The following is a 26,349-nucleotide window of genomic DNA, read 5'->3' on the forward strand; positions in this document are numbered from 1 at the left end:
CCTTAAGTTTCTCTACGTTCCTCACCAATTTTTTTAAACGATAAACTTCTTTATTTGTGAAGCATCCTTCAGCCATAAAATTCCTTGTTTTCTCAACAAACTGTGTTATATTGGGGAAATAGTCTTGTACACATACCCCTCTCTTATTCTTCGTTGACTTAAGGAACAATTTTATCTCTTCACTATCATAGCTCCGAACAGAGAAGTCACTCAAAGACAACGCCACACTGGAATCTGATGAATCACTTTCACTTTCAATTTCATCATCATTGCTAGGTCCAGGTCAGCTTTCTTTCCAGTTTTTTTATTTTGAGACTTATCATCATTTTTTTTCCTTTTTAGCGGTGCTTTGAACATTTCTATTTGTGCCTCCATTTCCATGTCCACACAATCAAACCCACTCTTCTTCTGTTCAACCTGTGTTACACTTTCTTTCTCAGGATGTTTTGATTGTTTTACAGCAGATACGATATCAGTTTGGTCTTTTTTTTCTGTATCTATACCTGTCCCAACAACAGATTTTGTTCCAGCTACCTCCCTACAAATATCCACTTCAGTCTCACTATGAATATTACTCTGCAACTCTGAACTCAGTGAAACTACAGGCCCACCAGTTTCTCCACTCGTACTTGGATTGGAAACCGTATCCTCTTTCTCCGTAGCTTTCTTTTCTGGGCAGTTACGAATCAGATGTCCTGCTTTTCCACAACCAAAGCACTTCGTCCTCGCAGTTGTAACAAAAATGATGTAATCAAAATCATCAACTCTAAAACTAAGCAAAAGATCCAATTCCTCATCATCCTTAATAATCATGTATGCAAATCTCCTGAAAGACACGATATGTTTCAACAGGGGAGAGCCCGTGCTGATCGGGATTTTCTTTATTGGGGATACCAATTTTCCATAACGCGATAAAGCTTCTGTTATTATCTGGTCACTGAGAAAGGGGGGGACGTTAGATAAGGTGACCCTCTTTGATGGTAATGTGAGGGGAAGAACCTGAACAAAATCGCCACCAATCACAATTCCACTCTCAACTGCTTGATTCACTTTTTCAACGTTACTAAGAAAAATCACAGTAGCGTTATTCATCCTCGATGCGGATAAGATAGATCCATGTCCCACAACTTCGCCGATCGCCAAACAAATATCTTCTATACTCGCCGCAAACGCCACTTTCACCGCATTACGCCGCGTGAGCGTGGACAACACCTGTGTAGCTGGGGTCGTCATGCTTTCCCCGGTAAAGCCCGGCAGCATGCGGCCCAAAACCACACAGAACTACCCCAAACTAAAGCAAAAACAGACACAAAAAGAAAACAAAAAAACGGAAAGAGAAAAACAGAAAAACAAATTCACTCACCACACTCTCACACAACAGCCCGCGGGCCAGCGCTCTCGCACTCCACACTCGCTCAGCTCAGACGCTCACGCATGCGCACACACAGAGAGAAAGAAAGAGAGAGAGAGAGAGAGAGAGAGAGAGAGAGAAGAAAATAAGAGACTCTTTATTCCATCACTCCTGTGTTTTCTAGTTTATTCCCACTCAGGTCCAGCTCTCTCAGGTGTGACGGGTTTGAATTCAGAGCTGAAGTCAGGATGAGACTCTGTTTCTCTGTAATACTGCAGTCACTCAGACTGAAGACAGAGAAATAACAATAGTTCACATCTATGATGATCATCTTATTGAAGAGCTACAGCAGCATTTAGTTTCCAATAGTCTGTTTTAAAACCCAGTCACACTAGTTCTGTGCGCTGGAAGACACTGTTTCTTCTCTTTCATTTCTAACTATTTATTTGACGTCTCTCTTCTTTATTCTCTGTTGAAAAGGCAGATTTCTGTGTGTACACAATCAGTGCATTGTATCAGATGCTGGGAATAAAAAAAAATACAAACTACAATGTACTAACTAGATAAAAAACTGTGAAAAGATAAAGAACTATAAAAAAAAAATGTGAGCAATAAGTAAACCCACAAAAAGTGCTATAACCAATGAAATAAGCCCTGCTGTCTTCAAATAAATAAACTTCAGTCACACTGTAATTACTGTACAGTATAATGACACTAACTGTAGTTTCTCCAGCTTGAATTGTGGGTTCATCAGTAGATCACTGAGGTTTTTCACTCCAGAGTCTCCTAGTTCATTCACGCTCAGGTTCAGCTCTCTCAGGTGTGACGGGTTTGATTTCAGAGCTGAAGTCACATCAGAACAACCTTCATCTGTCATATAACAGCATCTTAACCTACATTAGCAGAGGGAATTTTGAATTTTAACAAAACGTTTATTTTACAATTCTTTAGACATTAAAAACAATTCCAATATAAATGTCACCACAACACACATCACATGTAGTAATACTTATTGTAACACACAAGAAAAAAATAAAAATTCATCTACAACAAGACAAACTGCATCATTATAACACCACTGATTTGAAAAAAACGTCAAGTCCTTCATCATTTTATAAAATTTGAAATCAATCCATACTCTTGATTTTATCCTGTTTTTTAAAATAGAAACAGCTTCACAACCTTCTGATCCTTCAATTTTATTCTTTCTACTCAGGTATATTGCCATTTTTGCTTCACCTATGATGAAGTTTAAAAGTTGACATTTTATTCTATTTTTTGCAACATACCGAAAACCAAAAATAAAACTCTGAACAGTAAAAACCTCATTTAACTTATTAAACAACAATTTAAGAAAATCAAAAAAATAACCCAACCTTGAACACTCCATGAAACAATGAAAGATGGTCTCCCTTTTTTTACAAAAAGACACCCATTTGACACATTAGGATTAATAACACTTATAAAAGCATTGACAGCAACTGCCCCGTGTAAAATCCTCCATTGAAGATCCCCAACTCTTTTTTCCAAAGGAGGTTTATACAACACTCTCCACACAGGCTTTATACTATGATCCAAGTGAAGCTTGTCTCTCCAAACAGTGTCTACTCTTCCATTTAAAACTTTCTTATTTAATACTTTAACACAATTTTGATACAGTTTCTTACGGTCAGCCTTGTGAATACTTACATCTTCCAAATCCTCTAACATTAACCCATTTGCTCCTTTAAGATCAGGAGAAAAGAAAACTTCAGGAAAAGGATCTTTATTATTTGGAGAAACCTTCCCTTCCCCGTAACTTTCAAGTAGAAACTTTTCTTCCATCGTAAGTCTCTGTTTTAAAACCTCCAGCAATTTACTTGCCAATCTTTCTGACTTTAATTTTAGACCAGCTACTACCCTATGTGAGTTATTTAAACCAGGACCCCCAGCTGCAATCAGATCACACAATTTAACCTTTTTTGAAACAATCAATACATTTTCAAAACCACATGCAATTTCATTAGATACATCCAACCTGGCTCCAAACACAGTCGATTCTTCTAATAACCAAAATAAAGATGTCTCAGAAACTCCTCTTCTCTTTTTAAAAAAACTCCACACTCTAAAAACCCCCTTATAAAAAGGTGTCAGTCCATTCAGTTGAATCTTGTTAGAATCCAATAAAAACAAAGTAAAGTCCAATCCCAGACCTCCAGCTTGTTTTAATATAGATCCAGCAACATTTCTCCAAACTAGATCCTCTGGACCTGTTAAAAGTCTTTGAATGAACTGTAAGCGAAAAGTTGCTCCTCTGCTGACCAAGTGTATCAGTCCTTGTCCCCCTTCTTCTCTAGGAAGGTAGAGTACACTCTGGGGAATCCAGTGAAGCTTAGTCCAGAAAAAGTCCACAATTACAGCCTGCAGTTTTGCAAGAAGTCCACTTGGCGGCTCAATACATGCCAACCGATGCCAGAACATTGAAACCACCAGATTATTAATAATTGTCACTCGTCCTCTAAAAGACATTTTTGACCACAACCATCTCCATTTTTCTAGACGTCCTTGTTTTTTCCAAAACCCCTTCCCAGTTTTTTTGCATCATTGAGTCGTCTCCAAGATAAACACCCAAATATTTAAAACCACCTTTCTTCCACTCAAGTCCACCAGGTAGTTTAGGAAAACCTCTACCTTCCCATATTCCGCCAACTATGGCTTCACTCTTAAACCAGTTTACCTTAGCAGAAGACAATTTACCAAACTCTTCTATAATTACCTGTAAAGTGTTTACTTCTTCTTGATTTTTAATCATAACCACAATATCGTCAGCATAAGCTGATAACTTAATTTTACATTCAGATTGCGGTATACTCCACCCATCAATGTTTGCCCTAATTCTTACCAGCAACGGTTCAATGTCTAAAGCATATAACATGCCAGACAGTGCACACCCTTGTCTGATACCTCTTGTAATTTCAAAAGGAGCACTCAACCCTCCATTAATTTTGAGTATACTCTCAATGTTTGCATACAACACTCCGATCATTTTGATAAAACCCTGACTGAAACCAAACTCACTCAGAGTCCTCCAGAGGTACTTATGCTCAACCCGGTCAAAAGCCTTTTCCTGGTCTAAGGAAATAAGGCCAAAATCTAAACCCAATGATCTAGAGACGTCCAAAATATCTCTAATTAAATGAATGTTGTCAAAGATCGATCTATTAGGAACACAGTATGTCTGGTCTATATGGATGACCCCACCAATCACCTCCTTCAACCTAATTGCTAAGGCTTTAGATAGGATTTTTACATCAGAGCATAAGAGTGACACTGGTCGCCAGTTTTTTATATTCGTGAGGTCTCCTTTTTTCGGTAACAGGGTGATCACTGCTCTCCGGCAGCTTGTTGGCAGTGACCCTCTGGCCACGCTGTCATTAATGACCTCCAGAAGATCATCACCCAAAACTGCCCAGAGTGACTTATAAAACTCAACAGGAATTCCGTCGATCCCCGGAGCTTTCCCGCACTCCATACTCTTTAGGGCATTATACAGCTCACCTTTCGTAAAAGGTTTTTCCAGCTCAGTGTTTGCTTCATCCGAAACTTTAGGCAGACTCACATAAAACATACTGGCTATATCCTTTTCCTCCACGTGACCACTGCTATATAACTCTGAGTAAAAACCTACCGCTCGTTTTCTAATTTCCTTAGCCTCTATAATTTCTGTGCCTGATTCAGATAACAAGCAATGCATGCTTCTATTTTGGCCATTTTTCTTTTCAAGTCCAAAAAAGAAACTGGTTGGGCCATCCATTTGTACTACACTCTGAAAACGCGAGCGTACCAGAGCACCCTGTGCTTTAACCCCCAACAAATCATCTAAAATCTTCTTTTTATCTTTTAAAACTTTGACACATTCTCTGTCTCTAACAGATTCAATTAAATTTTGCATTTCAACTATCTCTTTCTCTAGATCCTTTAGAGATCGGGAAATGTCTCTCGAAGCATTGAAAGTATACATACGGCACAGTTGCTGTATCTCTATTTTTGCAATATCCCACCATTGTTGCAAAGAATCAAATAATGACCTCTTATTCCTAAACTGTTGCCAAAAATGACCAAACACCTCAAGAAAAAAATTATCTTGTAAAAGAACCGTATTAAAATGCCAATAAGCACTTTTTGGCTTTACATTAGTGATAAAAACATTACAACTGACTAAACCATGATCTGAAAAGCCTACAGGAGAAATTGCACATTGTTTAATAATATTAAGATGATGTTTAAAACAATACCACCTGTCTAGTCTAGCCATTGTCACATAACGTTCCCTCACTTGTGTCCATGTGTACTGTCTCTGTGTTTTATTCAACACCCTCCATATGTCATACTGTTCACATTCTTTCAGGATTTGTTTTAAAACACACTGTGAAGGCATGTGTGGTTCTTTGTGATTTCTATCAATTTTATCATCTTCCGTACAATTAAAATCACCCCCTAGAAATAAAAACTCTTCAGGTTTACAACTTCTTACAGTATCTCTAACTTTGTTTAAAAACAACACTCTTTCAGGGCCCAAAACTGGTGCATACACATTTATAAATACAACAGAAAATTGTTCAAACTCAAGCCGTACTTTCAAACACTGTCCCCCGACTACATGCTCTACTTCACACGAGACTGGATTGATATTATTTCTGAGTAAGATTGCTACACCTCCACTAGTGGTAGTCTTATGGCTCATTATCACCTTTCCTTCCCATTCCATCATCCATTCACTTTCATTTTTTATATCACTATGTACTTCTTGAAGAAACATAACATCAATTTTTTTCTGTCTCACCAATTCATAAAGTATTGCTCTTTTCCTAAAATCCCTTGCACCATTCACATTCAGGCTGCCCATCCTTAAATTACTCATAAATAAATGAGAAAAAAAAGAGACTGAGCAAAACAAAAACAAGAACTTAACAAAGAAAAAGGAAAAATTAAAACACCTCCTTTTCATCATTTACCATATTGGATCTCACTTTATGAACTATTTTCTTTAACCTGTATACTTCTTGCTCTGTGAGACCCCCCAACCCAATTTCTTTCATTGACATCTTTGCAGACTCTATAAACAACTCACGATCTGGAAAAAACTCTAGTACTTGAACTCCCTTCATGCCTTTTGTACTCTGCAAAAAAGCTTTAATTTTTTCAAGGGTGTAAGCACTCCTCACAGATCTTCTCAGAGACACTGAGTCAACTGAACTTACAGATTCACACTCACTTCCTGATACTGAATCATCTGAGTTACTGTATTCAGTGTTAGGCATTGTTTCTTGAACCATCTTTTCCTCTGTCTGTTCTTCCTGAACCTGCTCCTTCTTAGCTTTTTTCCCTCTACTTTTTCCACTTGTTTTTCTCTTTAAAGTCGGTGTTTTAAACAGACTGTCATCCTCCGTCATATCAATATCTCTTGAGACATCTACAGGGCCAGCAGCATCATTTGCTCTTTCAAACTCCCTTTCTCCTACTGTTTCCTCATTACTCCTGCTTACAATTTTTGTTTGATTAGTTTGTTCATTCTCTAGCACTTCTCCACCTTTTTCCTGATTTTCATCCTCCACATTATCTTTCTGTCCCTCACTTTCAATGTTATTCTGTCCTGGATCATGTTCCACATTCTCAGGACACGAACACGCAAGATGTCCTCCTTGTCCACATTTAAATCATTTCATTGTCTCTGATGTAGCGTAAATGACATAGTCAAAATCATCAATTCTAAACTTCATCGCGAGATTCAGCTCCGCACTCTCATTGTTCAGAATCATGTACACCTGCCGCCAGAAAGAAACAACATGCTTTAACTGTGCCGATTTGCAATTTAATGCGATTTTTTTAAACTGTGAAACAATTTTTCCGTGCCTGACCAATTCCCTTTGGATCACTTCGTCCTTTATAAAAGGTGGAACATTCGACAACAAAATCTTTTTCGCCGGTTGCATCAAAGGCATCACTGGTGTGTACGACTCATTCAACACAATTCCACTCGCGACTATTTCATTTACTTTGTTCACGTCATCTAGGAAAAAAACAAATGCACTGTTCATCCTAGATGCTGACAAAATACTCTTATACCCCACAACTTGAGCAACTGCTATGCTGCAGTCTTCTATAGAACAGCGTTCCGCGGGCGTGATTTTAATGCCATTCCTCCGCGTTAGCTTGTCAGACTGTACGCTCTCCGATGCTGCTGCCATCTCGGACAGCACACGCTGAGCAACAGCGACCTACTCTCCCTGACTCCAAAAAAACCTCCACAAATACACCAACAACTTTGCCAAAGAAAGAAGAAAAGTTAGAAAACTCACACAGCCCGCAGGCCAGCGCTCTCGCACTCCACACTCGTTCAGCTCAGACGCTCACGCATGCGCACAGAGAGAGAGAGAGAGAGAGAGAGAGAATGAAGAAAATAAGAGACTCTTTATTCTGTAAAGTCACATCATCTTCATCAGCAAATAAAACAGAGGAGAGATCTTCATCTTCATCAGATCACAAAATACTAAAGTGAAAATGTTTGTAGAAATTTATTGTGAAATTAGACTCTGTGAGATATTGCGTATAAATAAATACTGATATATTGAGTGAATAAATGAATATTGAGTGTTTTAGTTTAAACTTTTGATTCTTGTATGCATGATATACAATATCTGAGGTAGAAGTGTGCTTTCGGAGCGTGTGATTGGCTGAATGTGAGGTGGAAGTGTGCTTTCGGAGCGTGTGATTGGCTGAATGTGAGGTGGAAGTGTAAGGAAGTAAAATAATGTCTAATGTTTTTGAAACAAAAAGTATGTTGAATTGCACCAAAAAAAGCATTGTGTTAACCCTGCTTGCATTTTAATCCATTGTATTTTTAAGGCTTACATTTTTATGGGCTGAAATTCAACATGGCTGAATATTTAAGCTGTGAATATTTCAATTAAAAACATTTTTCATTATTAAAAATTCAATAATCCATATTCACCTTGGATATTTCACTTCCAAAATTTTCAAACTGTTTAAAAATACAACCTATAATATTCAACAGGCAATTTTCTGTCCATTTTATTCCACCTTGAAAATTCGCTTCCACAAATTCAGTGGTTCAAATTCGACAGTAAATTCAACGGTGACATCCAGAAACTGCAGGAAAAGCAATATATTACTGAGCATACTCTCTCTCTGCTGTTAGACGGCTTTACCAGCAGGGGGTGCACGCGCATGTTGAAACAAAACAACAGGAGAGGCCTTCACAAAACGTCATTTGCTGAAATGGACAGAGCGATGAGTACGAGTTATAATTTATATGTGTGTGGGAAAGATTGATTAAGACACAAAACACACGAGCCTTTACTCAAGTGTCTTATGAGACTTAATTTTGATTTGTCCACAGAAAAACTAAATTCTCTCGCCGTTGGCATTGATAGTAAAACGTCTCGGTTACGGATGTAACCCTCGTTCCCTGAGTAGGGAACGGAGACGTTACGTCAGAAGTGACGGAGATTGGGGGTTTCGCATAGAAAGCCAATCCTCTTCGAGTATTTAATCACGAGCCAATGGCATGCAATGCCTTGGGGCTGCGGAAATTTGCATAGCGCACTCCGCCCTACTCCGTGAGTATAAAAGGAGGAAGTGAACGCAACCGCAGTATGTCTTCGCTGAGGAGCCAAGACTGAACTCGGCGTCTACCCAGCGATACAGCAGAAGTGGCAGGGAGACGTAACGTCTCCGTTCCCTACTCAGGGAACGAGGGTTACATCCGTAACCGAGACGTTCCCTTTCGTAGTCACTTCGAGTTACGTCAGAAGTGACGGAGATTGGGGGTCAATGCCATCACGCCATCTTACAGCTGTCTTCCAGTGCCCTGCGAAAGTCTGGACCCCTGAACTGGACTTACTTAACCAGGAGCCCTACTTTGACACAAGAATACCAAGGTACACTGGGAAACATATCCCGAGAGGGAGATGTCACCAGATGCCTACCGTAGGGAGGACTTACAAAACACACATGGCCCGAAGGGACGCATATGGGGATCACTGGAGCACCAACCGCAGGTGGTCTACTAGAGGCTCCAGGGGTGGCAGATGGCTTGCCAAGGGAAGACACATGCTCTGAGAGGCTTACAGTGGATCATACACATGAGACCGTTACCATAGGGAACCGTGCACATGGAGGCACCTAGCCGGCAACCAGAGCGACGCAGTGGTGCCCACATCTTGGGTGCTGGAGGACTCAAGGCTTCAAGGAAGACTACTGAGGAATATCACACTTATCCGGTCGAGAGTGGAATGGCGAGCAAGCGAAGACACCTAAGCGGGTCCAGTACTGGCGGAAGCGAGTACGAGAGAGGACACCGGTTCGACTCGCAGATTATAGAATCTGGCGAAGGTGTTGGGTGTCGCCCAGCCTGCAGCTCTACAGATGTCTGTTAGCGAGGCGCCATGCGCTAGAGCCCAAGAGGAGGCCACACTCCGAGTGGAATGGGCCGTCACACCGAGGGGGCACGGACGGCCTAGCTGCTGGTAAGACAAAACAATAGCGTCCACTATCCAGTGAGACAGCCGTTGTTTTGAGAGAGCCCTTCCCTTCTGGCTCCCTCCATGACAGACAAAGAGCTGGTCTGAGGTCCTGAAACACCGCGTTCTGTCGACGTAGGTGCGGAGTGCACGTACCGGACAGAGCAGTGCCAAGGCTGGGTCTGCCTCCTCCAGGGGCAGCGCTTGCAGGTTCACCACCTGGTCCCGGAAGGGAGTGGTGGGAACCTTGGGCACATATCCCGGCCGGGGTCTCAAGACAACGTGAGAGTAAGCCGGCCCGAACTCCAGGCACGCTTCGTCAACGGAGAATGCGTGCAGGTCCCCCACCCTCTTGATGGAGGCCAATGCAACCAGGAGTGCTGTCTTCATGGACAGAAATTTTAACTCTACTGATTGCAAAGGCTAAAAGGGAGGCCTCTGCAGAGCACTTAAGACTACTGAGAGGTCCCAAGAGGGTATGAGGGGAGGACGAGGCGGATGTAGCCTCCTCGCTCCCCTCAGGAACCTGATGACCAGGTCGTGCTTCCCAATGGACTTACCTTCAACTGCATCATGAGACGCGGCAATGGCCGCGACATAAACCTTGAGGGTGGAGGGCGACAGCCTACGCTCCAACCCTTCCTGCAGAAAGGAAAGCACGACACCGATCGAACATCTCCGGGGGTCTTCTCCGCGAGAAGAGCACCAGTTGACGAAGAGGTTCCACTTCAACGCATAAAGGTGTCTCGTGGACGACGCTCTAGCGGAAGTGATGGTCGCCACCACCGCAGGTGGCAGCGAACTCAGACCTGCCTCGTCCCGTCCAGGAGCCACACGTGTAGCCTCCACAGTTCGGGACGAGGGTGCCATAGAGTGCCCCGTCTCTGAGTGAGTAGATCCTGTCTCGGAGGAATAGGCCAAGGAGGTGCTGTCGCGAGGAGCATGAGTTCGGAGAACCACGTCTTGGTGGGCCAATAAGGGGCTACCAGCAAGACCTGCTCCTCGTCCTCCTTGATCTTGCACAACACCCGTGCAAGGAGGCTCACTGGGGGAAACGCATACTTGCGTGGACCCCGAGGCCAGCTGTGCGCCAGTGCGTCTGTGTCGAGCGTGCCCTCGGACAGGGAGTAAAACTGGGCGCAGTGGGATGAGTCCCGAGAGGCAAACAGATCTATCTGAGCCTCCCCGAACTGGTCCCAAATCAGCTGGACCATCTGGGGATGGAGTTGCCATTCGCCGGAGATAGGGCGGATCCGTGACAACTCGTCGGCTGCCAGGTTCCGGTCTCCTGGAATGTACACTGCACGAAGGGACCTTAGGTGCTTCTGACTCCATATCAAGAGGTGGCGGGCGAGCTGCGACAACTGGCGCGAGCGTACCCCCCTGGTGGTTGATGTACGCTACAGCAGTGGTGTTGTCCGAACGGACCAGTACATGTTGGCCCCTGAGCAGTGCTCGAAAGCGATGCAGGGCCAGGCGTACTGCCAACAGCTCGAGGCAATTGATGTGCATGAGGCGCTGGGGTCCTGTCCAGGAACCCGCGGCTGCATGCCCATTGCACATGGCACCCCAGCCCGTGGTAGACGCATCCGTGGAGACAACGAGATGCCTGGAAGCTCGCAGGAGCGGGACACCGGCCCGCAAAAAGCTGAGGTTTGACCACGGGGAGAAGGTACGGCGGCACGCTGGAGTCACTGGGACTCGCAGCGAGCCGCGATGCCATGCCCACCTCGGGACTCGATTGCGAAGCCAGAGCTGAAGTGGTCTCATATGAAGCAATCCGAGCGGCGTTGCCGCGGCTGCGGATGCCATATGCCCCAGGAGCCTCTGAAACAGTTTCAGTGGAACCACATTCTTGCCTTCGAACTGACGAAGACAAGTCAGTAGTGAGTGCGCGCGCTCGTTCGTGAGCTGCGCGGACATGGCGACCGAGTCTATCTCCATGCCGAGAAAAGAGATCCTCTGCACGGGGCAAAGTTTGCTCTTCTCCTGGTTGACCCGAAGGCCCAGAGAGCCCAAGTGGAGCACCAGGTCTCTGTGCTCGCAGACCTGTTCTCGAGAGTGAGCTAGAATCAGCCAATCGTCGAGATAGTTCAGGATGCGAACCCCTTGTTCGCGAAGGGGAACAAGGGCTGCCTCGACGATCTTCGTGAAGACGCGAGGAGACAGAGCTAACCCGAATGGGAGAACCGTGTACTGATATGCCTGGCCTTCGAAGACAAACCGAAGAAACAGTCTGTGTCGAGGCAATATGGAGACATGAAAGTACGCGTCCTTCAGGTCGATCGCTGCAAACCAATCCTGAGGCCGTATGCATTCGAAAATGTGTTTGGCTGTGAGCATTTTGAACGGAAGCCGATAAAGAGTACGGTTCAAAAAGCACAGATCCAGGATCGGTCGTAACCCGCCGGTCTTCTTGGGGACAATGAAGTAGGGGCTGTAAAACCCGGACTTCACCTCGGCTGGAGGGACAGTCTCGATTGCACCCTTTGCCAGCAGGGCCGCAATCTCCGCTCTCAAGACTGGGGCATTGCCACCGACCACAGTGGAGCGAACTGAATCGCGTAGCCGAATCTGATCTTTCTGATGACCCAGCGGGACAGCCCGGGGAGCTCTAGCCAAGCTCCCAGGAAGTGAACCAGCGGGGTCATGCGAACCACAGACGTCCCCCCGGAGGGGCAGCGGGGCGGGGAGACTGGCATGCGTTCGGGTGTTACCCCGTGCGGATGTACAGTCGAGCCCCGCTCCCCGACAGAAGAGACCAGGGAAGGACCAGCGTTCCACTGGGGTCTGTTCTGTTGGGGGTCTGGCGAGAGAGGGGGAGGGGAGGTGCGTAGTCGAGGGACGACACACGCTTCCCTCCGCACCCTCAGAGACAGAAAGGAATGAGAGGGTCGCCGCACTGGGGCGACGAGCGTACTCATTCCAGTATGTGTGCTCAGTGATGATGTTAAGTCTTTCTTTAACAAACTCAGGGTGCTGCCCACCCGTGGGTGAGCAGCGGGGAGCCGTATTGAACAAAAGATTCTCCCCCGGCCCTCCACCGGGGGAAGGAGGGGGCCTGCTACCTCCTCCTGAGAAACACTCAACTTCATCACTGAGCAGCCCGTCTCAGGAACGCCGCTTCGCCTGGCGCTTAGCGGGGCGCGCGGCCTGAGGGGGCTGCGACGCATGCCTGCGGCCTCCTCCACGCCGCGTCCCGGGTGAAGCCTGCTGCTGGGGACGCGTGGGAGGGAGGGGAGCCGCAGGGGTGCGTCCACGGCGGCGAGCAGGGGGAGGCACCTGGGCCGACGGCTGGGTGGAGGCAGCAGCTGACCGTCGGGGCAGAATATGTTTAATGGCCTCCGTCTGCTTCTGGGCGGTCGAAAACTGCTGGGCGAAGTCTTCAACCGCACCGCCGAACAGGCCAACCTGGGAGAGAGGGGCGTCGAGCAGCCGTGACCGCTCAGCGTCCTTTGTGTCAGCCAGGTTGAGCCATAGGTGGCGCTCCTGGACCACGCTAGTGGCCATCACCTGCCCAACGGAGCGAGCAGCCACTTTCGTCGCCCGGAGAGCGAGGTCAGTGGCCGCTCGCAGCTCATTAAAAGCCGCTGGGTCAGTCCCGCCCTCGTGCATGTCCCTGAGCAGTTTGGCTTGAAACACCTGTAGAGTGCTCATGGCATGCAAAGCAGCGGCTGCCTGTCCCGCCGCTCTATAGGATCGCGCCGCCATAGACGACGAGAACCTACAGGCTTTGGATGGGTGCTTGGGAACCCCACGGGAGGAGGCGCTCTACGGACACAGCTGCATCGCGACAGAGCGCTCCACCGGAGGGATCCCAGCATACCCACGGGCAGCCGCACCATCGAGGGGAGGAAAGGCGGGGGAGGCTGGAGCGCGCTCTCGGGAGGTCAAAGGAGCCTTCCAAGTGCGCGTCAGCTCCACATGCAGCTCGGGAAAAAAGGGAATTGGGTTCGGCTGTGGCCTTGCGGCGGCGGCTTTCCCCAAAAACCAATTGTCCATCCGTGAGAGATCGGGGCAGGGCGGAGGGTTCCACTCTAACCCGATACTCACGGCGGCCCGAGATAGCATGGCCGTCATCTCGGGATCAGACACGGGCAACGCCGGCACTCCCGAGGGAGGCAGCGCAGCCGCATCCTCACTTCCCGAAGATTCAAGCCCGCCCTGTGATGCCGCGATCGACATCGCATCATCCTCTGGAGCGCCAAACGAAACAGACGGTACCTGCGAAGAGGCAGACGCCTGAATCGAAGCAGCGCTCGCTGGCTCTGACACTGAGGCGGGGGGTGTGGCCCGAGGTTCTCTCGTCGGGTTCTTTTTATTCCACACCGTCAGATCACCCTGTCCGCGAGTCGAAGCGCTTCTCGAAGAAGAAGCGGATCGAGTAACGGACGCGGGGACTCTCACTTTAGTTAGATCATTGAGTCTCGATCGCAGTGTAGAGATGGTCATGTTCCCACAAAAGGAACATGAGTCATCCACGAACGCTGCTGCTGCATGCTGAATGCCCAGGCATACAAAGCAGCGATCGTGACCATCAGAGGATGACATGAATCGACCGCACCCAGAAGAACACGGGCGAGACATCTTTAAAAAGACGTGCCACGTGTAGCTCTTTCACAAAGAGAGGAGGAAATTCACTCTTTCAGCGCCGAGGCGTCCAGGGAGAAACGCACAGTCTGGCAGACCACTGCTCAGATCGCAGGCAATGCAGAATCTCGCTGGGTATCGCCGTCACACCAACACTGAAGAGGAGCTCGTCTCGAAGAGTCTTGTCAGTGAGAATGGCTTAGGAGTGAAGAGGTCTCTTGGCTCCGAAGCGAAAACATACTGCGGTTGCGTTCACTTCCTCCTTTTATACTCACGGAGTAGGGCGGAGTACGCTATGCAAATTTCCGCAGCCCCAAGGCATTGCATGCCATTGGCTCATGATTAAATACTCGAATAGGGTTTGGCTTTCTATGCGAAATCCCCCAATCTCCGTCACTTCTGACGTAACTCGAAGTGACTACGAAAGGGAACAGCTGTTTTACACTGAGACAGAGTGAATTGTTTGTTATAGTCACTATGACGGAATACTAAATTTAATTTATTTTTTTAAACTTTAATGATGGAATAAATTGCTTTAAGTGTCAAAAACAGTCTCTCTCTCTCTCTCTCTCTCTCTCTCTCTCTCTCTCTCTCTCTCACACACACACTAACACACTCTCACACTAACACACTCTCTCTCTCTCTCTCTCACACACACACACACACTAACACACTCTCTCACACTAACACACTCTCTCACACTAACACACTCTCTTTCTCTCTCTCTCTCTCACACACACACACACTAACGATTATCTTTTCCTCTTATCCCGCGATTGTCATACAGTATTGTAAAAGTATGGAAGCAAATGAGAGACATAACTATTTGAAATTTAACAGCCACTGAATACTTTTACTAGTTTTGAATACTAGTTTTGTATTCAATTTTATTTTGAAAAACATTTGTCTGAATTTATTTGTTTCGAATTTACCTCTGAAATTTAAAGGTGCAATGTGCAATGTCAAAAAGTTGAGTATCTATTAATTTTTCTCGATTGTTTACACACATTTCCTGCAAGTATGCCTCATACTCTCAGAACTCTACACACAAATCTAAAAACACTCACACAATCGGCAAAACCCCTCAATTCTAGTGCAAAATGAAACTTTACATTCAAAACAATGTTATATATTCTCAAAATGTTATTTTGTATTTTTCCCACAAAAACAATGGGAAATAGATCGCACATTTCATACACATCATTCAACACAAAGTTGCACACACAGTGGTCTACATACAAAACTACAGAAAAAAATGTTTATGCTGTTACAGTAAAAATCTATGCTGCATCCTCTCTTCGGTTTTGGTATTTTATGCTAAAGCTCTGATTGCCAATTGTAAAACTGTGAGACGTGTGTTTGTCCATGTGACGAGTCAGTGTGAATATTTGAATGGTAGTGTGTTCCTCGTGAAAAGAAGAGATTTTCTGCATGAAAATTGTGCCAAATGCAGAGAATTTGTGTGTAGTGTTTTGAAAAAAGTGTGTTTTAAAGCTGCAATTTGAGTGTAAAGCAGGAATTGTGCTTGTTGTTCATCAGAATTGGTTCAGGGGGTTGGTGAATGAGTTACATGTTGTGGCCATTGTGTCTCAAGTACCAGAATTTGTGTGCAAACAATTGAGAAAAACTGTAACAGAAATGCAATATGACATCCATAACTATGTGTTCAGTGGTGTATAAAGAACTTACTTAATTAACCGTAATGTTTTTATTACCTTAGAATGAGACATTTATATCTCCATAACCGCGGGAATCCCCTTCTATGAAGGTCGCCATATCGTGACGTCATCTTTCTACCGTAGCCGAACGCGAACACACAGCGCTACAAAACGCGTTTCGCCACTACCTTGAAAGAGAAGCAGCAGAAAGCTAGAAACTAGCCATAAACTCTGTGAGTAGTGACTTTTCCCTTGTGAGTAGGGATGGGTACCGAAACCCGGTATTAAACGGGCCCCGGTACTGAATTTTGAAAGACCGCTGTATCGATAAGCTCGGACGTTATCGGTTCTGCTGTCGGTACTGGAGAAATTATTTATCATTCCTATAAAGACGTTATCTTGAACATGTTTATATCGCCAGCCTTTTCTATATATAAACTGTATTTTAATTAAACCATTTGTCTGTGATGCAAATTTGAAATTCGCAGTTCAGAAGAGAGAGAGAGCGATCTCTCACGCAAAGCCACAGCACGCGCAACACGACAGCCTTTGCCTAATGAGTGACAATGAGGACAGAACTAAACATTCAATGTGGTTACACTTTAGATGTGGGATATTATTCTAATATATTTTGTATTTCGGCTTCCAAAGATTAAAGAAAGAAGATATTTGAGATAAAACCGTTAAAAATCAAGACGCATGATCTGTCCAGCTTAACGTCCTTTAGCCTACTTCACAGCACTGCGGAGCGCTGTCAGTTCTTCCTAAAACCCAAACATACCGTCAGAATCAGCACGATCGGCGCTTGTTGCAAAATGCTGTCTTCTACTGTTGCAAGATCAAAAAATGGCTATTAAAAACACAAAAGCCTGCGCAAGAGACGCTGTTCACAAGGCGATGCGCGCTCCTAAACGGACTGCAACGAGACAAGAAAAGTAGCCTATACTTTGGGCTTCGTGTGTCCTTAACTATCAAATATACATAAAAATGTCAAAATGACCAGCTCTGAGATTCACTTAAACACAGTTCATTCACTTAAACACAATTATGTCTTAAATGGACGTAAATAATAGGGAGAAAATGATGGTGCTTCAGTTGATGGTTCACCTATTAGATTTGCTCTCGGTCTTAAAGGGGCAGCAGTCTAATAGCCTAAACGTGCTGACGATTCAGCCATTAATGCAAATCAAACAACAAAAGGCAGAGAAAATCACTCACAGCTTTTGAATGAGTAACTTTATTTAATAAGCATTAATCTATCTATGATAAACTATACAGTGCTATTTTATATTTGATTACTAAATTAGGTTTCTTTTCAGACAGAAACAATTACCTGAAAAGATATGTTAGTACACCTTCCTGAAATTAAAGCACTTTGTATATAATTTGTATCTTTGATTAATTGTATTCTTGTGTTTGTACTTGTTTTTTTTCTTATGTGTCCTTTTTGTATATAAAAAAAAGCCTGCACATAACAAAAATATATTTTTCTTCGTTTTGCTTTTTCTATTTTACATTTCAAAATATAGAGTTTAATTATGATCTTAATTCTTAAAAAAAAAAAAAAAACACCAAAAAGAACCGATAAGAATACCGTTAAAGTACCGGATCGATAAGCGGTATCGGTAAGAGTAGTAATACCGATAAAACCTTAACGATACCCATCCCTACTTGTGAGTAGTGTAAAATATGTAGTTGGGATTGTTTCATGTAACTTAGTTCTCCCTCGCTGTGTTATGGGTTTGTTATGTGGGGATAAATGTGCTGTTATGTTCGTAAGACAGCTGATTAGTACTCATGTCATTGATCGTAAAACGGTATGTTACAGGAATCATTAACCCGTCGATCTTGTAAGAGATCTAAGTCGATCGCGAAGAGTTTTCAAAATCAGAGAAAAAGCCTATTGTGTGTAGTTTATGGTGTCTATGGGATGCGGAAATGCGCACGCTGTTACAATCATGTAATTTTTGCCGCGCGCACCTTTGGGCTCATGCGGACGCGAGTTTAAACAAGGCTTTATGCTTTAACCAGTTCAGCCACAGTAACAGCTCATATTAGCCAGCTAAACTTTTACTACCCTGTTAGAAAAAATATATAGCTGCATAGTTTCATGTGGTTCTTCTCCCTCGCTGTATTATGGCTCTGGCTATTCTCTGCTGTCTCAGCCGACGAGATGTTTGTCCCGTTTTAGCAACCGTAGCTTCTTCGAAAGGGAGGGGTGAGCAGTGGGCTGAGCCCTTAGTTCAAACCTGGTGCAAACTCGCAACCGAACCGCTAGATGTCGCTAAAAATCACACACTGCACCTTTAAAATTTCGATTAATATTTTTCAATGCTCACAAATTCAGATACAAAAAATAAAATAAAATCAACTTACAGAATTTCAGATAAAATAGATTCAGGTTGATCAAATTCGACTAAAATTATGAATTATGGGCGTGCTAGTAGTAGCCATCAGCTTAAAAAAACAATTTCTGGGTTATTTGGCTTGTTTGCTGTACTCCTTGTCTCACAACAGCTTTTATACCATGGTCTGAGTGAATACTCGATTCTGATTGGCTGCAGGGTGTCCGTTAAAAAGTGATAGAGGACACCTAGTAAAGTAGTTCTGGTGAAACTGTCTGTTTACCATTCGAAATTTATAAATGAATGCGCTGCCTACAACAGCTGTGAGTAACCATAGCAACGGGCAGTCAAACGCTCTATTAAAAAAAACAGCCTAATACAACAATGAGCGACTTCGTTATTTCTTTTAACATATATGGAGAATTTGGCAACGTTGACGACTGGTATGCTGTAGGTCGACTCTCCGATGCTGGACTGGAGAGCCGTCAAATAATGTCGGTGACAGGCCATCGATGCGAGAGCAGTCTGCGGGCTTACTGGTGCAGACAGTACGTTGCTCCAGCTTCGTCTCTCACGGACAGACAGTCTGTCCGTGAGAGACGAAGCTGGAGCAATGTACTGTCTGCATCAAGTGCCCATCATGGGCAGCAGTAACGTTACCCAGCTTTTGTGGATCCTCCTGACTGGCCGACTTTTTCAAATTGCACTATAAATGGAAACGTTGAAATTAATTGTAAATAAAAAAGCTAGCATGTAGACAAATGACCCTCTCTTTGCTCTGATTAATTTATTGCCCTCTATAAGCGCAAATCGCTGGTGCTCAGAACTAATTGGGTTTTTTGTTTTTGTTTGATTAATTGTTTTATGTGTAATAAAAAAAAAATAACTATGCCTACCTTTGTGTTTCATGAAAAAAAATGCATTTTTGAAACTGAAAGGTTCAACAAGCTGAGCGGACTATAAATATCTCAGGTTGCTAAATAAACCGTCAGGCAAGTTATTATTTGTAAAAACTAGATTTAGCCTAATTAAAATATAAACTAATATTTAAAAAAAATTTTATTTGGCAAGTGACCATGGTATAAGCGGGTTAATGCCCTTCGAGGTGTCCATTGTCAGGTTTTAATGGACTTAATGGTTTTAATGGACTCCGCTGCGCGTCGGCCGGTTCACGCCTCGCCGTCGTCCATTAAAACCTGACAATGGACACCTCGGAGGGCATTAACCCTTACTTAAACATTGTTTTGTTTTTTGTTATAAGTCATAAATGACAAGGAGGCAGCCTCTCGCAATGCAAATCAATGGAGACGGTTGGATTGTTTTTCTCCCCTGGTGGGGGCGTGGCCTATCCTGGGTAGCCCGGATGTTACAATGTGAATATTTAACGTAATTTTTTCAATCTGAATTTGAGCAGTCGAATTTAATCAACCTGAATGTATTTTATCTGAAAATCTGTAAGTTGTTTTTTTTTTATCTGAATTTGTGAGCTTTGAAAACATATTAATCGAAATTCAGGTTTTCGAAATAGAAATCAAGAATTTTCATAGGCCTATTTACATTTCAGAGGTAAATTTGAAACAAATAAATTCAGACACATAGTTTCCAAAGTAAACTAATTTCAAAAGGGTGAATTCAGAGCAAATAAATTCAGACAAATGTTTTTCAAAGTAAAATATTTCAAAACTAAGTATTCAGTGGCTGTTAAATTTTAAATAGTTATGTCTCTTATTTGCTTCATAAAGAACATCTGTCCCTAAATCAATATTTGACGCGATTTGACCCGTATTCTTGAGCAGAAAACTGTTGATTTCTCCATCGCTTACCGCATCTCTAGGTTTCCTTCGGAGGAGTTTTGCCGCTGTGACGATCTGCATCTGGAGTGCCCGCTTGAGCCTCTAGGGGGCACTCCTTCCTACTTTATTGTTTTACCCTGGACTGATTATGGTTTATTTGTTGCACCTGTTGGAGATTGAGCGTCCCTGATTTAAAGAGCCCCTATCATAGCATTTGAAATGTTCCTATTTTTGTTTTAGGAGTTCCCAAAAACAGTTTAACATGGATGCAAGAATAAAAAAACACTTTATTTGTCTCATAATATGCATTTATTTTTAACTGATTTGCTCACCGACTCCCAAATGATTCCTACAACGACTCATTTTTCCAATCCACTCTTTTGCGTGATGCTAATCGGCAGTGATTGGTCAGACGACAGACCCAGTCAGTTATTGTTTATTAGCATAACGCATAAACATATTGATAAAGCACTGCAGTACTACAAGACACTCTATTCTTTATGACAACTCCAATAACAGCAACAAACATTTCACATATTTAAAAAAAAAAATTGACATTGGAGACCTAGAAGCTGCGCTGAGCGTAATTTACACACACACACATAGTTATTGCGCCTTCCCTCCTCGCGCCCTGACGCTACAAAACCGTTCAAAACCCATAAAAGCAACAATTATTAATAATACTTACAGGTTGTGATTCGGAGGAGGAAGATGATCCATATACACTGGGTAAGTAAGTTACTGAGCCCTCCTTCAGGAACAACCGCTTGCAAATCCACATTTGAATTCATTTATGTTTTTGAACGATTCGTAATTAAAATGATGAGAACACAATCGGGCTAGTTATACTGTTGTGGTATCGTTGCAATATGAACTCTAACTACCGATTCTTCACGTGCTCGTCCCTGGTAAATGAAAACAAAGTGGCTGAAATATCTTTGCATTGTAGAACACAGCGTCTTCTCGACATGATGCTTTGATGAAGTTTTTGAATGTGTAGACTAAGTTTACACTTCCGTCTGCGCGCGCAGTAACTGGGCGCGGCCAATATGTATCTACACTCACCGGCCACTTTATTAGGTACACCTGTCCAACTGCTCATTAACACTTAATTTCTAAGCAGCCAATCACATGGCGGCAACTCAGTGCATTTAGGCATGTAGACATGGTCAAGACAATCTCCTGCAGTTCAAACCGAGCATCAGTATGGGGAAGAAAGGTAATTTGAGTGACTTTGAACGTGGCATGATTGTTGGTGCCAGAAGGGCTGGTCTGAGTATTTCAGAAACTGCTAATCTACTGGGATTTTCACGCACAACCATCTCTAGGGTTTACAGAGAATGGTCCGAAAAAGAAAAAACATCCAGTGAGCGGCAGTTCTGTGGGCGGAAATGCCTTGTTGATGCCAGAGGTCAGAGGAGAATGGCCAGACTGGTTCGAGCTGATAGAAGGGCAACAGTGACTCAAATAACCACCCGTTACAACCAAGGTGGGCAGAAGAGCATCTCTGAACGCACAGTACGTCGAACTTTGAGGCAGATGGGTTACAGCAGCAGAAGACCACACCGGGTGCCACTCCTTTCAGCTAAGAACAGGAAACTGAGGCTACAATTTGCACAAGCTCATCGAAATTGGACAATAGAAGATTGGAAAAACGTTGCCTGGTCTGATGAGTCTCGATTTCTGCTGCGACATTCGGATGGTAGGGTCAGAATTTGGCGTCTACAACATGAAAGCATGGATCCATCCTGCCTTGTATCAACGGTTCAGGCTGGTGGTGGTGGTGTCATGGTGTGGGGAATATTTTCTTGGCACTCTTTGGGCCCCTTGGTACCAATTGAGCATCGTTGCAACGCCACAGCCTACCTGAGTATTGTTGCTGACCATGTCCATCCCTTTATGACCACAATGTACCCAACTTCTGATGGCTACTTTCAGCAGGATAATGCGCCATGTCATAAAGCTGGAATCATCTCAGACTGGTTTCTTGAACATGACAATGAGTTCGCTGTACTCAAATGGCCTCCACAGTCACCAGATCTCAATCCAATAGAGCATCTTTGGGATGTGGTGGAACGGGAGATTCGCATCATGGATGTGCAGCCGACAAATCTGCGGCAACTGTGTGATGCCATCATGTCAATATGGACCAAACTCCCTGAGGAATGCTTCCAGCACCTTGTTGAATCTATGCCACGAAGAATTGAGGCAGTTCTGAAGGCAAAAGGGGGTCCAACCCGTTACTAGCATGGGGTACCTAATAAAGTGGCCGGTGAGTGTACTTAACGACAAACCAGCTAATGACTCGTTTCAAAAACAATTCATTTCATAGACTCAGAGTCAACTCTCACTTTTGAAAGACAATAACTTTATATACGGTGCACTTTCAGATATAATTCTTTGCAGGATGTTTTCATTCCCTTAGAGCTATATTCCACACCATATGAACAGTCATTTTCCAAAATCCATGATAGGGTCTCTTTAAGCCTGAGTTTTCCCTTTATTCAGGGCTCAGTATTGTAAGTTTCTGACTGCTTTGAGCGTTTTCCTGGTTTCTTGTTCCGAGTGTTTTAGTTTCACAGTTCCTGGACCCCCTGCCTGTCTCTGGTCTTCCCGTTTGCCTTATCCCTGCATTGTATTATTGCTGATCTGGACTGCTTACCTGGTTTTGACCACTGCATGTTTCCCTGTACCTGTCTCTGGATTCTCCTCTTAATAAAGTCTGCGTTTGGATCATAGTCTAGATGGGATGTACCCAAAAAGTGAAAGTGAGGAGCATGTATGGGTACAAGTCGGGAACCACCCTTTATTACATATTTCAAGGGTGCTGAGTCCAAAAAAAAATAAAAAATACAAAAATGGTACCCAAGCGAAATTGAGTTTTTTACCTTCTAATTTGCATATCAAAATGGTTGACAATTTGCCTATCTTGCAGTCGTTGGATCATTTTCCCTTAGTTTTTTTTTTGTAAGTAGGCAATCAAGATGAGGAAATTAAGTTTCTAGATCAATAGTCAAGGGTCAGAGCAAATATATATTGGAGGCTCACTGCCTTTTTTATGTATATATATTTGCAAAACACCAACTTTCAAGGAGAGACACTAGGTGAATAGGGTAAACTTTTTAAATAATAGACATCACTATGAAACTTCCTCAGTTGATTACTTACACAAGTATATAAAAAATTGTATTATACATTTTTGAAATTTGTATGTTTAATTATGCAAATTAGGCATTATCTCATTAAATATGTGCATGCATATATTTTCGGTAAATAGATCTGATAAAGCAAGGTGCAATTTTTTTTTTTCATTTTTTTATGCACAAGATGAAAAAAAAGTTTAATTACCTGGAAGTCAAAATATACTGTCCATTCCCTTAAAAAATCGATTTACGCCATATGATTAAAATGTCACATAAATCAGGCCAGTAATGATTTATTAACAAATCCCTCTGAAAATATCTTCAGAATACATAAGTGTATAACTGAAAAGTTTGGTGTACATAGGTGCTACATAGGCTGAGATACTGGAGAATGGCAAAAAAATCATTTTGAGAAAAAGGCATTTAAATATTTAAGTAGGGAATTTCTTTTGAGAAAAAAAACTTGGTGAAGGGGTTTGAGTACCCGAACGAGGAGCTATGTTGTCCGGGGTTATATGCACCTGGTAGTAGAGGTCTTCACGGGTCCACTTGGATCCGAAAACCCGAGATCCGACCCGAGACCCGAGCGGGTTCGGGTCCGAAACTCCGACGAGTGTCTCGGACACGGGTCGGGTTCGGTATTAGTGGCCTCGGGTCTCGGGTAACTTAAAATAAATATGCCTTTTCCAAATGGACCCGAGAAGACCCGAATTATTTTAAACAATGTTGGGCATTTAACAAAATTGAAGCATTTAAAACAACTCTATGACCGTTCTGACTTTTTTTTAGTGAGAGAGCGAATCCACGCTTTTACGTGCAATGGGATATAAGCATAAGCACGGTTGCCTCCGCATTTATTTACTCAGTTGCTCGCTTCACAACCAACCCCTCCGTTTGCAAAGAAGAACTAGTGCGCCATCATGTGGATGGATGTTTGACTACATGCAAGTATTTGAATTGTCGTTTAGCCAGGTGTAACCCCTCACACCCGGGTCCTACTCGCCCCGCTCCGAGCGGGTCTCGTACCCGGGTCTCCGGCGTGAGAGTCAGGCACTCTAACAAGGAGGCTAAAGACTGCAGCCTCTAGCATCTGTCGCTAGAGCGCCTATTGAGATCAGGGGAGTGAGGTTTACTCGCACAGCAACTACTAGCTGGCCTCCGTTACACTCACCCCCCTAAACCTCACTCGGGTCACGGCACCAATGTAACCCCTTCACCCGGGTCCTACTCGCCCCGCTCCGAGCGGGCCTCGAACCCGGGTCTCCGGCGTGAGAGTCGGGCGCTCTAGCAAGGAGGCTAAAGACTGCAGCCCCTAGCGTCTGTCGCTAGAGCGCTTATTGAGATCGGGGAGTGAGGTTTACTCGCACAGCAACTACTAGCTGGCCTCCGTTACACTCACCCCCCTAAACCTCACTCTCATCCGGGTCACGGCACCAATGTAACCCCTCACACCCGGGTCCAACTCGACCCGCTCCGAGCGGGCCTCGAACCCGGGTCTCCGGCGTGAGAGTCAGGCACTCTAACAAGGAGGCTAAAGACTGCAGCCTCTAGCATCTGTCGCTAGAGCGCCTATTGAGATCAGGGGAGTGAGGTTTACTCGCACAGCAACTACTAGCTGGCCTCCGTTACACTCACCCCCCTAAACCTCACTCTCATCCGGGTCACGGCACCATCGTAACCCCTCACACGCGGGTCCTACTCGACCCGCTCCGAGCGGGTCTCGTACCCGGGTCTCCGGCGTGAGAGTCAGGCACTCTAACAAGGAGGCCAAAGACTGCAGCCTCTAGCATCTGTCGCTAGAGCGCCTATTGAGATCAGAGGAGTGAGGTTTACTCGCACAGCAACTACTAGCTGGCCTCCGTTACACTCACCCCCCTAAACCTCACTCTCACCCGGGTCACGGCACCAATGTAACCCCTTCACCCGGGTCCTATACGCCCCGCTCCGAGCGGGCCTCGAACCCGGGTCTCCGGCGTGAGAGTCGGGCGCTCTAGCAAGGAGGCTAAAGACTGCAGCCCCTAGCGTCTGTGGGGTCTTTCTTTTTAAAAAAATAATTTATGCACGTCGGGTTCGGGTAAGTAGTGATTCGGGTCAATTCGGGTCGGGTACAGTTTTTAGGACCCGAGAAGACCTCTACCTGGTAGGGTCACCCAAGGCAAACAGGTCCTAGACGACGGGTCAGACTAAGAGTGGTTCAAAAAACCTTATGAGTTAAGAAAAACAAGGACCGTGACGTCGCCCGGTATGGCACAGCCAGGGCCCCACCCTGGAGCCAGGCCCGGGGTTGGGGCTCGTATGCGAGTACCTGGTGGCCGGTCCTCCCCCACACAGGGTCCGGCTGAGTTCAGCCCAAAGGAGCGATGTGGGGCCGCCTTCCAGTGGGCTCACCACCTGCAGGAGGAACCATAAGGGGCCAGTGCTGAGAGGATCTGGCAGCAGTCGAAGGCGGGGGCCTCGACAACCCGATCCCTGGACACAGAAACTAGCTCTCGGGATGTGGAACGTCACCTCGCTGGCAGGGAAGGAGCCTGAGATTGTGCGTGAGATTGAGAGGTTCCACCTAGAGATAGTCGAGATCACCTCTACGCATGGCTTGGGCTATGGTACCACACTCCTTGAGAGAGGATGGACTCTTCACCACCCTGGAGTTGCCCATGGTGAGAGGCGACGGGTAGGTCTGGGTTTGCTTATAGCTCCCATCTCAGCCGCCATGTGTTGGAGTTTACCCCGGTGAAAAAGAGGGTCGCTTCCCTGCCCCTACAAGTCGGGGATAGGTCTCTCACTGCCGTGTGTGCCTATGGGCCAAACAGCAGTGCAGAATACCCAGCCTTATTGGGGTCTCTGAGAGGAGTGCTGGAAAGTGCTCCGACTGGGGACTCCATCGTTCTACTGGGGGACTTCAATGCTCACGTGGGCAGCGACAGTGACACCTAGAGGGGCATAATTG

The 26,349-nt window shown here is 44.7% G+C and overlaps 1 protein-coding gene and 1 pseudogene across 1 annotated transcript in view; one reads left to right on the plus strand and one right to left on the minus strand.

Moving 5' to 3' along the window:
- Positions 1–1,473: 1,473 nt before the first annotated feature.
- Positions 1,474–26,349, minus strand: part of LOC120470112 (NLR family CARD domain-containing protein 3-like) — a 32,739-nt gene continuing 7,863 nt past the window's right edge. The window contains exons 3-4 of the mRNA XM_089118647.1: positions 2,071–2,244; positions 1,474–1,638 (exon numbers count right to left, since the gene is read on the minus strand). Of these exons, the coding sequence (XP_088974773.1) occupies positions 1,509–1,638; positions 2,071–2,244 (304 nt within the window). The 3' untranslated portion in view covers positions 1,474–1,508. The remainder of the gene's footprint in view (positions 1,639–2,070; positions 2,245–26,349) is intronic.
- Positions 13,534–14,377, plus strand: LOC148997172 (uncharacterized; annotated as a pseudogene).

Source organism: Pimephales promelas, chromosome 2, assembly GCF_988280905.1.
Source record: "Pimephales promelas chromosome 2, fPimPro1.hap1.1, whole genome shotgun sequence".
NCBI lineage: Eukaryota > Metazoa > Chordata > Actinopteri > Cypriniformes > Leuciscidae > Pimephales > Pimephales promelas.